This window comes from Chenopodium quinoa, unplaced genomic scaffold, assembly GCF_001683475.1.
Source record: "Chenopodium quinoa cultivar QQ74 unplaced genomic scaffold, ASM168347v1, whole genome shotgun sequence".
In the NCBI taxonomy this organism is placed as follows: Eukaryota; Viridiplantae; Streptophyta; class Magnoliopsida; order Caryophyllales; family Amaranthaceae; genus Chenopodium; species Chenopodium quinoa.
This window is the reverse complement of record NW_018743787.1, coordinates 1,377,947-1,392,673: the sequence shown is the minus strand read 5'-3', so window position 1 is coordinate 1,392,673 and position 14,727 is coordinate 1,377,947. Positions and strand designations below refer to the sequence as shown.

Here is a 14,727-nt window from a genome sequence, read left to right as displayed (position 1 = left end):
GACAATTTGTAATTTCACACAACATATCATTTTAAGCACACTTTCTCTCATTAACACACTCACTAACTTAAGCTACGGAAGGGGGGGGGTTCCTCGAATCACCCTTGAGGGAAGTAACATTTCTTGCTTGTACATGTACCTTATCTGGTCTTATTAAGCCACATCTAGCCATCCTTGACCAGTACATCAACTAGGATAATTAATGTTTATGAAAAAGAAAACCCCACAAAAACAAGTGAATGAGTCGAGTCAGGCTTGACTCGCAACTTTACGGGTCAAATAGATTCAAAATAAATCGGATTTCAAGTAAAAAAAATAAAAAAAAAATTATTCTAACCACAAAAATGGGTTGCATTCGGATTCGGTAAAAAATTAATAAGTCTTAATCTATCATAGTCATTAGAATTGACACATTTCAATCCAAATTTGACCTTGTTTCCAAGAAAGACTAAGGTAAGATATGTATAAAGGTATCAAAATCGATCTGACCCCGAAAAAACATCATTTTGAACTATAACCGACCTGATTTGACTAAGAAATCTAGGAGACAAACCCGACTTCTAAGTGACCTAATAACTCAATCCGAATTTGAAACTTACCCAATCTAAACTTAACCTGACATCGATTGACTTGACCTCAACTCAACCCAAAAGGATTTGACTTGACTTAAATTTCAAACCAATTTGACTTTACCTAAACTCAACCCAACTTGAAATTGACCCAAAAAATATACTTGTTCAATTTGATAAGTTTTGACCTAAACTGATATTAACCTAACTTGATATTTATCCGATCTGATTTTAACCAAACATGATTTCAAACTAAATATAATTTTAAACTTGACTTATGATCGACCTTCCTTTTTTTTTATTTATTTAAACATAATTATGTCGAATAATGTAATTACATTTGTTTCATTTGTCGTTAAGAACTTTCTTTTAAATTGGTGAGTCATGAGTGTAATAATTTTTAATTTGTAATGCTATAAAATAATATATATATATATATATATATATATATATATATATTCAATTTAATCAATTTGATGTATTAACTATACTAAAGTTCAATTTTATCAATTATGTATGTGGCTATATCTATTAATCTGTCCCTTGGTTTATTATTTATCTTGTTACTTATGTAGGCGTGATAAGTCATTGATAAATAATTCGATTTTAATTTGGATAAAAGATTAAATGGAAACTAATCTAATGAGAAAACGAATACGGAATACTAAGTGTAAGTCCATCCCATAACCTCAATTGACAAATGCGGTATTAGAGCACGCTCTTTCTACCACAAAATAAATCAATAAAATCAGATACATTGAAAGACAGATATAACCCACCACCCCACGGCCAACGGGCCCACACCAATAAAATCTCTTTCAAATCCGCCAGATTTCTCATTTGCAATTCTTATACAGTCAACTCCAACAAAATTGTCATCTGAAAATTCAATTCATAAAATCATCACCAAAAAAATCTCTCTTTTGTTCAATTTGTTTTCAGTTTTCACCCTGAAAAATAGAGAAAATGAGTTGGATGTCAATGATAATGGGGGCAGCCCCATTTATGGTGATGATAATAGTGGAATGTGTTGAAGTTGGATTATCAACTCTTAGTAAAGCAGCAATGGTCAAAGGAATGAGCAACTTTGTTTTCATTGTTTATTACAATGCTCTTGGTACCCTTATTCTTCTACCTGTGTTTCTGTACAACATTTTCAGGTTGGTAATTTTCCTTTGGTTAATTAGTTTCCTGATTTTCTAATTGTATTTTTGTTGTTAATTTCCTATGATAATTGGGTGTGATTGATTTTGTTAATTTATTAATTCATTGGTTTTATGCAGAGGGAAGGGAGTTCGGATCACATTTTCACTCCTTTATAAATTCTTTCTTCTTGGATTAATTGGGTGAGTTCTATAAATTTTTGGGTCTTTATTTGTATGAATTGTATCTCTTAAGGGGCTGTTTGGTTGCCAAAGAAAAACACGGGAATTTAGAAATCCTATGAATTGAAATTTTTTGAAGTTGTTTGGTTAACAAATTCATAGGAAGTAGAAATTCCCATGAATTTCCACAAAATGGGGGAAGTTAATTACCTAGGCCTAGGTAAGTGGAACTTCCCATAGGAATTCCACTCCCCTTAGTTAACCAAATAATTTTTAGAATTTCTTCCACTTTCATGAGTTAACCAAACAATTTTTAGAATTTCCTTGGAATTCAATGTGGGAAATTAATTTTCCAAGGAATTTGCAATTCCTACATTCAACCAAACGAGCCTTAATATTAATAAAGTATGCAAATAGTGCAAAATTCAGTAAATAAAAAAAATGGGTAAAAAAATTTCACTGTTAGAATCATTTTAGATGTTTGAAAATTTAATTAGATGTGTTAGAATTATTAACCTTTTTTTTTTTTGGTTGATAAAGGAGTTTTTTGATTTTTCTAATATATGGCAGGATTTGTTTGTTGCAGATATGTGCCTACACTGGCATAAGCTATAGTTCTCCAACTCTAGCAGCAGCTATTGGCAATCTTATTCCAGTTTTCACATTCATCTTAGCTGTCATTTTGAGGTAAGGATTGCTATAAAATTTTGGATTATTATTGTTGTTACTTTCATATAGATCAACTTGAAGAAAATGACAGGGTACTTGTTGTTAGAGTTAGATTTCATTTGATGAAGAAGTGAGTTCAAATTTTGCTTCTGTTGGTGTTGAATAAGATGTTTCACAAATTAACACTGATATGTGATTCATAAACAAAATTGGGGTCTTGTATCTTTTTGTAAATGATTCTGTTATATTTTCAAAGAGGGCACAATTTTAGCTATCCTTGATTTGTTTAATAAATATAATAAAAATGATGTATTACAGTATTAGGAATACTTGCAAACATGAGGACAACAAATATGGCTAAGTATTAGGAATACTTATTCATGTCATATGTTGAAGGCTGAAGCTTCACAGAAGGAGAATTGACAATGGAAAACCACGTGGGAAGGAAAAATTATTGAATGGTGTCTACCCTTAAAACTACCAAATCATCGGTGGTCCTAACCTATAAGTGCTCAAAAACCGCACTACTAAATTTCACAAACTACTATCACTGGATCTTCACAAATTTAATAGTTGTGCTAAATTTGGATGTGGGAGTTCCATGCGATCAAGTAGCCATGAATCATGTTTGGTATAAAAAATTTCAGCTTCAAAGCCAAAATGATAAAGTTGCTTGGGGTAGCTTATTCTGATTGGCTTTCGGCTGTTTTGCCAAAATTATCTATTATGCATACATACAAACATCTTTGAGAGCAATTAATGAGTGAACAAACCAATTGAAGCAGCTAATGCTAATAGGAAGTTAAACAAATGTTAAGCAGGCCAAAGAAACATGGAACAACTGCACTGTCTGCATGGTGCTGCTTGATGTAGTGCATGATGACTACAAATCAAAGTATTGTGCAGCCACATTGCTTTGTCTTTGATCTGATATTGTGTCCTAACCATCCCTGGACACTTTGGAGTCCATCTCCCACGCTGAGTTTATTGCTCACGGACGTATTCTCAAGCTCGTTTTTTGGGGACCTTAATTAAGCAGCAAAAACAGCAGCAGCAGCAGTTGTAGTAGTAGAAGGAAAACAGATTGTTATTGTGAAAGAGTGTAGTAAAATTATAGAGAAGACTGGGAATTATAATTTCATCACTTAAATCTGTACTCTTACTTTCTGTTCACCTGTTTAAGCATGCTTCTTGAAGCTAACTTCCATTTTTGGGTTTGATTTTGATAGTTTATCTGCATGAAATTATGCATGTGTTTCTCTTGATGGAGGAGAAAGCTTATAAGTTTAATTACACAACAATTGTGAAGGATGGAGAAGCTTGACTTGAGGAATCTCAGCAGCCAAGCAAAATGCTTAGGCACGATTGTTGCAATATCTGGAGCAATGGTGGTAACTCTCTACAAAGGGCCTCCATTGATAACTCAAACTCCCGATGCATCTAATAAGCTTCTTGCAATGCCAGTAAATTGGACTCTTGGTGGCCTTCTTTTGGCAATTACTTCTTTATTGTCATCAACAGGCAACATTCTTCAGGTCAATATTGTCTTTTCACTATATATATATGTGGCATAGTGCTACATGGAACGGGACTTTTACACTGATTTAACTTTATTTATTTATTTATTTTCTCAGACAGCTACCGCTAGGGAATGCCCAGATGAGCTGACTCTAGTCTTCTTCTACAGTTTATTTGGGACACTGCAATCTGCTGCTGTTTCTGTCTTTGTGGAGAGTGACCCAAAAAAATGGATATTGCATCATAGGATTGAGATCATTGCTATAATCTATGCAGTAAGAAATTTTTGTAACATAATTTTTATCATTATATTCATAATTTGATTGATTCTTTCCAATCATCAATCTTATAATCATTTGTTGATTGTAGGCAGTAACAACCACTGTTTTTCGCAATACTGTCATTACATGGTGCCTACGTGAAAAGGGGCCTGTCTATGTAGTTTCTTACAAGCCTTTAGCAATTGTCGTTGCAATGATCATGGGGTTGGTGTTTCTAGGGGATAACCTCTATCTTGGAAGGTATGTATAATAACCATTCCCTTTAATTTTCTTATGTTTACATTTCTATTAACAATTGACACAGATGCCTCGGAAAATTTGCGGATCCATTTTCTCTCTTCCTTTGTGATCCTTTTGGTGGGGCAAGGGGATAAAGGAGGGAAATACCTTATGAGGAAGTTCAGCTAGAAATGAAGAAAAAAAAAAAAACAGAAAAGAAATGAAGGACTATTACTAATTGAATTTTCGTAGATTGATGTTAACTTCAGAATTCAGTATTTGTTGTTAAAACCAAGCTATAAACAAATTCCTTTTGTAAAATTTTAAACAAGACTAAAGCAAATTAAAAATATTATAGTTGGCTGAAATAATTTGTTGCAATGTTATACAAAGGCTTTCAGGCTTATATAGCAATAGTATATGATTATAAAAAAAAGTCTACAACAAAGCTGATTCCTGAGGTGTTATTATGTGGTGTGCAGTGTCATTGGATCAGTTGCAGTTACTGCTGGATTTTATTCAGTCATTTGGGGACAAGCCAAAGAAAAGGATGATCTTGCTTCTGGCAATGTCAGTAAGTTAGAGTCAACAGGCGACCTAAATGTCTCTTTGTTAAAAAACACTGATGACAACACTTGTGGAAGTGCTTGATACAGTTGAAATTAAAAAGGTAATGTCATTACGAGCTACATTCCGTAAGTTCTATATGATAAGAAATTAAAAATACAATTTGATTCATAATACAGGTTGCTGGTAGAAATTTTGTTATTGAGCTTGCCTTCCTGTATGCTGCCATCCACTGGATTCATTTGCTATGTCCGTCTATACTACTAGTACCATATTTTCTTAGCAGCTTTTTTCTGTGAATTCTATCATTCTAACCTGTTTTTGAACCAAGCTAATCAAAACCTATCTTTATCAATCATATTCTTATTCTTTACCTCTAGGCCTTCTTTTAATCAATGTCTCGCATTTTGATTTATAATTGTTTCATTTATACTTAGGATGTGTTTGGTATGAATATTGGATATGGAGTGGAAAAGAAACATAGGGGGAAAAATTAATCATTTGACTCTTACCTATTCATTTGTCTGATGTAACCATGAAAAAAACTTAAACCTAACTCCCTTTCTTTTTGTTTGAGGATATGGGTAATTGTTTCCTTAGAGAGGTAAAAAATAGGTGGAAATCATTACCTTTAGGAAATAGTAATAAGTTACCCAAACCTTCTAACCAAACACTTGGTAACAATAATGGTTTAACTTATTGGATACAAGTGCGTGGAAGTCTAGCTAGCATCTCTTCTTAAGTCCAATTTGAAGTATAGTTATACTCTACTTGACCTTGTATTTGCTATGCCAAGAACACTAGATCCTTTCTCCTTACTTTGTGATTTGTTTCACCGTCCACGCTCTTGTCAGATATATGAAGTGGTATACTTGGGCACTAAAGATAATAGAAGAGTTGATGTATCATAGTTTATACTGAAAACAATCTTCTCCTCTTAATGATTGTAATCTCTCCACACAAAACTTAGACAACATACAACAGTGCTATACTACGTAATATATGATCTTCTCATAGCTGTACCGAGAAGAGCACCAAAACTTTCTTATAAATTTGTAAATTCATATAGTATACATTGTAACTTGTTTAAGATCAGGAATAGCTATATGATGAGTAACCCATGTAATTCAACCGAGGCCGTACATTTTGGTGATTATAAACAGGGTCACTATAATCAACAGCTTTTATCACCATTGCTTCACGCCGTCCATCTTGTTCTTGAACTGCTCCAAATACTATCTCACTCTTGTCTGAGCCCTTCTCACCAGCTGCTTTTGTATTAGACTTGATATTCCTCTGTTGCGGCTTCTGCTGCTGTTCCTGTTCCTGCTCCTGGTGCAGCTCCTGTTGTTGAGGAATCATCCCCTGACGCTGATGAAAATCAGTATCTCGTTCTTCATAATAACCCTGGCTTTGTCTTAGTTGCTGTTGGGGGTATGGTTTTCTCATGATAGAAGTCCTAGTTTCTACATTTTCTAGTCCTGGTGGCTCATCTCCATAATTAGTTTGCATAGGCCATGAATGATCTGGATGCCTGTTTAGTTGCTGGAAATGTCTCAGATGATCATGATATCGTGTTTTCCTCTTTCTGAAACCCGAAAATAATAACCCTGCAAACACATCAGCCACTGAGGAACTGGCATTGATTATAAGCCTTCCAAACGAGAATAATAAGCCTTCGTCCTCTTCACCATATTCATCTTCCGGGGGTATTAGTGGTGGTCTCACTGATTTTGGAGGTCTCTGATACGGTGCTGCGATAGCGTGGCTGTTTATTTGCATTCTTGGATCCTGGTGATAAAATCAGAATATCATAAAAGCATTAGTTAGAATGATTTGATTAGAATAGGTGCCTCAGTAGTTTGTAGTAATGTCTTGAGGTTTTTACTGATCTCTTGGTTGAAAATAAGGCTTGAACTCTCTGCTTGAGCAATGCCAACATGTATCCAAAGAACATAGCTGCAACAAGGACTACTACGCCTGAAATGATGAAGAAAGATTTCATAAATAGTTTGATAGAAGGCGTCGTACTTTCAATTTTTAGCAAGCTATTTCAGTCACAAATGCTCTAAATTTCCTCACAACCGTTTTAATGAAACTATGTTATATCTTGAAGGGAACATTTTTTGTAAAGGTAAAGATGTAATCAAGTTTTTGAGCTGAAAAAGATGGTTATAATGTCGCAGTTTCTAAGCTTTTTTTTATTTTTATTTTCTTTTCTTTTTATATTTTTGACGGAAAAAGCTTTTGTTACTACTGTCTTGGCTATACCGAAATATAAGTTTTCCTCAGACTGCTGATGGTGTTGAACTGGTGGCTGCTCATAAGAACAATCAGCCTCATGGAGTTGTATTTCACGAATTGCTTGGTTTCCTCTATCCGTGACTAGGAGTGAGCAGCTACTTCGTACATACACTAGGTCGAAATCATCAGAAAACTTTGCATCTTCACTAGCTCCATCCATATGACTTCCTCCATGGCTCCTTTTTCCTCCTGCTATTGTAGTAATTCCTGAACAAATGAGAAAAAAAGCAAAATCATAGTCTTTATAAAAAGGATTCAATGACCACTGAACGAGGAATTGTGTGAGGTGAAACTTTCAGTAATGGTTATGCAGTGTGCCTGTAAGGGTGTTGTATGACTTGTATTTATCAACTTTGCCAGTATTACCCAAAAAGATCAAGTTTTCCCTACCAGGTATACTAAACAGATATTTCTGTAAGTATTATCAAAAATACAAATCGATACCTGCATCAGTGATTTTCCTGATGGCCATATTCATGGTGTCAGCAATGTAGATGTTTCCGCTGTCATCGACTGTTAAACCTTTGGGGCCATACATTCTTGCATCTCTTAGTTTCCCATCTACGTGCCCTGTGTAGCCTTCGGGTGATCCTGCAATAATTTTTGGCCTGCTATCTGAAGAGATTTATGGTTTAAATTGTAAGTCAAGCTAAAGACTCAAAAACATCTACTGCATGTAAAATTATCAAAAGTGATAGAATATATGATTAATCCTATGTTCTATTAAAAAGACTTGCATCAGTTGCTTGTCAAGAAAATTTAAAGCGATAAGCCCTCATTGATGTATTTAGCTCTAGGAATTAGGAAAATTCAGTGATAAGCACTCGTTGATAATTCAGTGATACTTAAGAACAGGTTCTTTTCACTTGTATTTAGCTCTAGGAATTAGGATAATTCAGATTTACTTTGATCGAGTAACTCATGTAACATCGACTGAATAACCCCATAACACTAATGAAGTAATCCTCATGCGGTGGCCAACCACAAGAATTTTTTTTGGGTTTTATGTTTTTTTCACTTTTCTACGTTGTGGCCCAACATATATGACTTTCTACACTGTAACCCTAATATATTTTTTTGTTCACATACGGTAACCTTGCCGTTAAAAAATTCCGTTAGTGGGGCCCACTCTCCATTATTAATATTTTTTTTTTATTGATTTGCGCATTGAAAAATACTCCGTCAAAGGTTTCAAGGGCTATTTTGGCTCTTAAGGGTCCAAATTGAGCCCAAATTTGGCAAAAAAATAACGTAAATGCCTCGTTTTGTGTGTTAAAATGTGAACACGTAAATCGAGACATTTCTTAATAAGAAAAACGAGGCATTTACGTTATTTTTTGCCAAATTTGAGCTCAATTTCGGTCCCTAAGGACCAAAACAACTCCTAAAACCTTTGACGGAGTATTTTTCAACGCGCAAATCGATAAAAAACATACTAATAATGAAGAGTGGGCCTCACTAACAGAATTTTTTAACAGCAGGATAACAGCAAGGTTACCGTATGGAAACAAAAAATATATTGGGGTTACAGTGTAGAAAGTGATATATGTTAGGGCACAACGTAGAAAAGTGAAAAAAACAGGGTTAGTATATAGAAAAACCCATTTTTTTTTTTTTTTAATTTTGATCTAGTCGTATATATGGTTTAGTAAATTTATTTATGAAAATTGCCATTTCAATAAAATGGAGTTTATTTTCTGTTAGAACCATATCAATATTACAAAGAGAAGAAAAATTTGTACTATTTGGTTTTGAAAGTAAAAGAATGATAGAAAAAATTCCCAAGATATGTAATTTATTGTACTTTTACAATTTAAAAAAGAGTCTTCTTCCTAACTAAAGTAACCCGACATTATCATCTTAAAAAGTTGGTCTAGACAAAATGCAAGTCCTCTTAAAAACTAATTGCCACAAATAAAGAGAATCTAGGATAAACTACAACACAAGTTTCAACTTTAACCCTTAAACAAGCTACTAATATACTTCAAACTCTTTACACCAATTATTCTCTGAGCTTGCAAAAAGTTTTGGATTAATAAAATAACTTAGGTTATGGTTAAGGGAAAATATAATTGTTGTGTTATTTAAATAATGCCAACTCTCCAGAAGTTTAATGTCCACTTAAAATACTTAAAATCTCTTTATTTTCTACGCGTCCTTTTAAAATGGTAATTGTACAAGTATTTTGAATTTTAAAGCATGCATGATGTGTATATTAATTAATTTAATTATATTACAGAGCATTACTCATAAACTCTAAAGTCCATTTGAATTAGGAATATGATGTATAATGAAGAAATCACACAATAACTTTAAATTTAACATTTACATGGAATTATGATAATGGTTTTCAATTTACAAATACTGATCTAAAATCAATCAAGACTTACATCGAGACAATGGTATTGAAATCTTGTAAAGATTATTGTTGACAGAATCCAAAATTAGAAGCTCTCCTGTTGGAGATGCCTGAACAGAATAAGGCTCAATCCCAACCTTACTTCCATTAAAAACTGTCTCAACTGTTTATCCAGCCTCGAATTTCATCAATGAACGACTTGAAACAGCTGAAATAAACACCCATTCATCAGTCTAAATATAATGTAACATGCACTGCTGATGCATTACATCAGAACAGTGCAGGAAACACTTTCTCTGGATTAATAAAAGAACATGCACTGCTGATGCATTACATCAGCTGAAATTGAACTGATTTGAGTCGTCGTATAGTACATTTCTAACCTTTCTCTGGCTTAATGACTGGAGTTCTTAGAGACCAAAGCCATTTAAAGACAGTAGACATCACATTAGTGACGATACCAGCTACTATTCCTGACAACATACAAGAAAAAAGGCAAAAATTTGAAGTAGGCGGAAAATAAAATTAATTTTGTATTAAGGAAATTTTAACTGTAAGAGAGTTAACTTACTCGCAGGAGGAGATGCTGAAACAAATGATATATCATTGAAAAATATCAGAAATATGAAAAGAGAAATAACCCATTTCTTAGACATTTTGTTAGATGTTTCAATGAAGAAATTATTGATTTTAATTTATGAAAAAGTATTGGAAGAATATGTAAGTTTTTCCCATAAAATAGGAAAATAAAATATTTCTATAAAAGGAAAGTTATATGTAGAAGATTGAAATATAAACATAGGAATTTTTCTGCCTTGAAATGAAAGAGGATGAGGGAGAAGGTCGGTTTATAAGAAAACTAAAAAATGTATGCAAGGAAAAAGCAATAGATATGCAACGATGGAATCATATGCTTTATGTCTTTGTATTAATTGTGTCCCATTTAAACGTGTACACATTATTACACTAATTATGAGTATAACAATATACTCCTATAAAATGTAGGTTTTAACTAATCCTTTGGATTAATATATGTGGATTTAACTAATCCTTCAGATTAATTTTATCCTTCAAATTTCATGTAATGAAAATTGAGATATCAAGTCTTTGTATCACTTATATCGTATTTATAAGGGAACATATACAAAAGGGAGGATACATGCTTGAGGAACAAGTCAACAAGACTCCTAAATACAATAAACTAGATTAAGGGCCGGTTCACAGTTACTTAATTTCAGTTTAATTCAGTTTAGTTAAGCTCTAATCACTTCAGTTCACTTCAATTCAGTTTAGTTTACCTCCAATCAGTTCAGTTCACTTCCTAATTTCCCTCTCTCATAAAATATTCAGTTATGTTCAGCTCCAATTAGTTTAGTTTAGTTAAGTTAAGTTCAATTCAGCTCAGTCCAGTAAATGTGAACAACCCTAAGTGTCGTGTCACGCACGTGTTTTACAAAATATTATAATGGTTATAATGTTAATTCAAAATCTACCAAATAATAATCCTCATATTTTTAAACGAAATTAAAAAGGTTTGAATCTTAATTTATACTCGGAATTGAGCCTCGAATCCGGATTAGACCAAAGGTATGTAGAAGTAGAAGTGTAGAACACCTTAAAATAAAGTAAAAGATGTAGAATTATATTTTATACAATAAAAATATGAAAAATATGTGAATATTTTTTTAGCAAGTGAATCACAATTATAAAAGTGAATCACAATTATATAAAGAAATGAATATTCTTTTTTTTAGGAAGTGAATAAAAAAACAAAGAAAAAATAGTTTTGGAGGGAAAAAACAGCACTTAAAAGTGACACGTATCATTTTTGGTGTTTGTTTTTGTATTATGTTATTGATATACATCTACAAATAGAAAATATACAAATATGTGATTTTTAGTATAGCGAGAAGAATAAAAAGAATATATGTTTAAAATATCACTTCTGCACAATCAACTTTAGTACATTAACTAGATTAAACTCGTGCGTTGCACGATTTAAATAATTTTATTATTATGCATATGAAATAATTTTGTTATCATTATGCATAAAAATTTTAATTTTATCATTTGTTAAAAATGAGTGGCAATTATTTTTTAATAAAAAAAATGTATAGTGTAGATTTGAAATAATAATTGTTTTAAAAAAATTAAAATAATAATGACGGTTAATGACTTCATCAATAGGAATGGAGGGAAACTTTTTAATGTGAGAATGACACGTAGGATAATTTAAGGGATAATAATGTCAGCAATGTTTTGTTTTTGTAATAGTTAATAGATTTGGCTCAACAAAGTTCTACCATGCATGCCGTCTTGCACAAAGCCTTAGTCGGCCATGGACCCGCTTGTACATAGTTGATAATTATATTATGCATTTCATTTGGGGGCCTTAGAAATTTATTGGGCCATGGACCCGCTTGCACAAAGCCTTAGTCGGCCTTGCTGCCATATCAGCCGAGTTTGTCACTCCACTTGCATTAGTTATTACAAATACTTCCTCCATTTCTTAATTATATATCTATTTCTTTCATATATTAGGCATATATAATTAAGGGATGGAAAGAGAATTATTTTTAGTTTTGTTATAATAAGCTATATAAACAACTACAATATTCATTTTAAAGCAATATTATATTTGCAGATCTCTAATGCTCCATTAATGAAACTTTCAAGTTTCAACTAGACCATTTATCTCTATTTTACTCTTCACTCTATATTTTTTTTTTTTATTTAGTAAAAGCTTAAACTAATAACATGGTATTAGAGCGGATCATTTTTTTTTCCTTAAAGAATTTTGGAAAGCCTTGAACAACAGTTACAACACTTACGGAAGATTTGAAGCATTTTCTAGTAATTGAACTATTCTTCAGTTACGGTTTTTGTTGGGCCCGTATCATTAGGCAACCCAATATACCTAGGGCGTTGCTCAATAATCAGAAGATACACCAAATCAAGTAAAGCGGCCTGATTGGAACGAGTATAGCAAGCAGAGATTGAAGTATCAATCATGAAGATACTTGCAAAATACACGTACAGAAACTGGAAATAGAATAAATTAAGAAGATCTTCTACACTTTGAATATATTTGATATCTTTGTAACCCTAGGAGTTCCTAGGTATAAATAGACAAAGTCAGACATTGTAACACTCATGTACGCTTACTCACATTTCAATATAAACCGATTATTTTGCTTATGGATGCGGATCTGTGTCTCTGCTGAACAAGGAAGCATGTCCTTACTCAGTATTGTGTCTCTAAACTCATCTCCTTGATCTTATTTGCATATCTATTGCTTACTTATTGGTTATTTATTGCTTTGTTATTGTTCTTGGTTGCTTTATTCGATATTTGTAGATTGATTGTTATTACCCCTCAAACCCTAGCAAATTCTTGGATGTTCTAACTGAGATTTGCCTAAACAATTTGGCGCCCACCGTGGGGCTGATAATCAATTAACCTACCAATTCGCCAAAAAACCAAGACAATCACCATGAATGGAAAACCAGTACCCTTCACCATTGCCGAAATTAATGAGGGAATGAACGCATTCCGTCAAACCTTAGACCAACAGAAAAGCTTAATCGAAACACTGTTGGCCCAAAAGGTTCAAACCGAAGCTAAACTCACTAGTCTAACCAAACAAAATGAAGCCCTCCGCAGCCAAATACAATTAGTTGCATCCAAAACCGTTAACACTGGGAAAAGCGCTGAAAGTATATCCATGCAACTTGACATGTCCGGAACCTTCCACACCCCTAACGGGGAAAAAGGATCTAACAGCAGGGAAACGCCCCTAGACCTAGATTTTCTGGATGCAGGAACTCTTAGGAAGAACATGTAGGAAGAAACCAAAGAGGGAAAAATAGAGAAGGTGGTTAAAGAATGCCTCAAAGCATTTGAGGCCAAGATTGCCAAAATCCCTGGAGTGCCAAAGCCCATGGAGGAAAAAGCAGTGGTTGGCTATATAGAGTCTCCTTTCTCAGAAGAGATCGCCATGGTAGAAGTGCCAAAAAGGTTCAGCACGCCCAACATTGCCATGTATGACGGAACAACGGACCCTGATGAGTACGTGTCCCTCTACAAGCAGAAGATGATGACAAGCTCAATCCCTAAAGACATCAGGAAAGCCACCATGTGTAAAGGCTCCGGAGCCACGTTATCAGGTCCAGCCCTAACTTGGTTCATTAATTTAGATAATGGGACAATTCGATCTTTTGCAGGAATGGTGAATCTATTCAAGATTCAATTTGCTAGTAGAAGAAAAATCGAGAAGCAGTCCTTAGATCTATACCGTGTTGTGCAAAGACATGGATAATCCTTGAGGGACTATCTTAACAGGTTCAACAGGGAGAAGATTGGGATACACAAATGTGATGCTCCTACAACAATCGAAGCATTCAGAAGAGGGCTGCTAGACCACATTGAGCTCTACAAAGAATTAACCAAGTATCCTTGTACGACCTTCGAGGATGTGCAAGCTAAAGCTATGGCACTATTCAGATTTGAAGAGGATGTATATGTGAGAAAGAATCCCGAACCAGATCGCCAATCAAGAAGGAGCAACAACTTTTCCAGAAAAGACCATCGATTCAAACTGTATCAGCGTTCCCGCTTTGATTAAGGATCAGTTAATGCTGTCGAGGGAGAATTCTTAGATTGGAGGGAAGATCTTGAACTCCTACCTATATTGCATGAATATTATTTCAACTTTAACCCTGCACGAGTAATTAGGACCCTGAACAAGATGGGAGACACCGTGCAGTGGCCCAGAAAGAGTGATAGACCTGGAGAGAAGAAGGATCCGTCAAGATGGTGTGACTTCCATTCAGATATTGGTCATACAACTGATGAATATGTTATGCTCAGGAAAGAAGTTGCTTACCTGTTAAAGAAAGGGTATCTCAAAGAATTC

At 33.8% G+C, this 14,727-nt stretch overlaps 2 protein-coding genes across 4 annotated transcripts; one reads left to right on the top strand and one right to left on the bottom strand.

Moving 5' to 3' along the window:
* The first annotated feature begins 1,293 nt into the window (after positions 1-1,293).
* Positions 1,294-5,507, top strand: LOC110684916 (WAT1-related protein At5g40240-like). The gene is made up of 8 exons (XM_021861353.1): positions 1,294-1,729; positions 1,853-1,915; positions 2,465-2,581; positions 3,873-4,098; positions 4,198-4,356; positions 4,451-4,602; positions 5,064-5,251; positions 5,328-5,507. The coding sequence occupies exons 1-7, from the start codon at positions 1,536-1,538 to the stop codon at positions 5,230-5,232; spliced, it is 1,080 nt and encodes a 359-aa protein (XP_021717045.1). The 5' UTR covers positions 1,294-1,535; the 3' UTR covers positions 5,233-5,251; positions 5,328-5,507.
* A 140-nt stretch (positions 5,508-5,647) lies between these two features.
* On the bottom strand, positions 5,648-10,620 carry LOC110684914. Of its 3 annotated transcripts, XM_021861349.1 has the most exons (6): positions 10,195-10,620; positions 9,843-10,019; positions 7,897-8,067; positions 7,420-7,659; positions 7,037-7,128; positions 5,648-6,939 (listed from the first exon to the last, which is right to left on the bottom strand). In XM_021861349.1, exons 3-6 carry the CDS (start codon positions 7,988-7,990, stop codon positions 6,241-6,243), a joined length of 1,125 nt encoding a protein of 374 aa, XP_021717041.1. In that variant the 5' UTR covers positions 7,991-8,067; positions 9,843-10,019; positions 10,195-10,620; the 3' UTR covers positions 5,648-6,240. The 3 variants fall into 3 exon arrangements, with proteins under 3 accessions (XP_021717041.1, XP_021717042.1, XP_021717043.1); XM_021861350.1 differs by lacking the exon at positions 10,195-10,620 and having other exon boundaries at positions 9,843-10,064; XM_021861351.1 differs by lacking the exons at positions 9,843-10,019; positions 10,195-10,620 and having other exon boundaries at positions 7,897-8,570.
* Between the last annotated feature and the right edge of the window lie 4,107 nt (positions 10,621-14,727).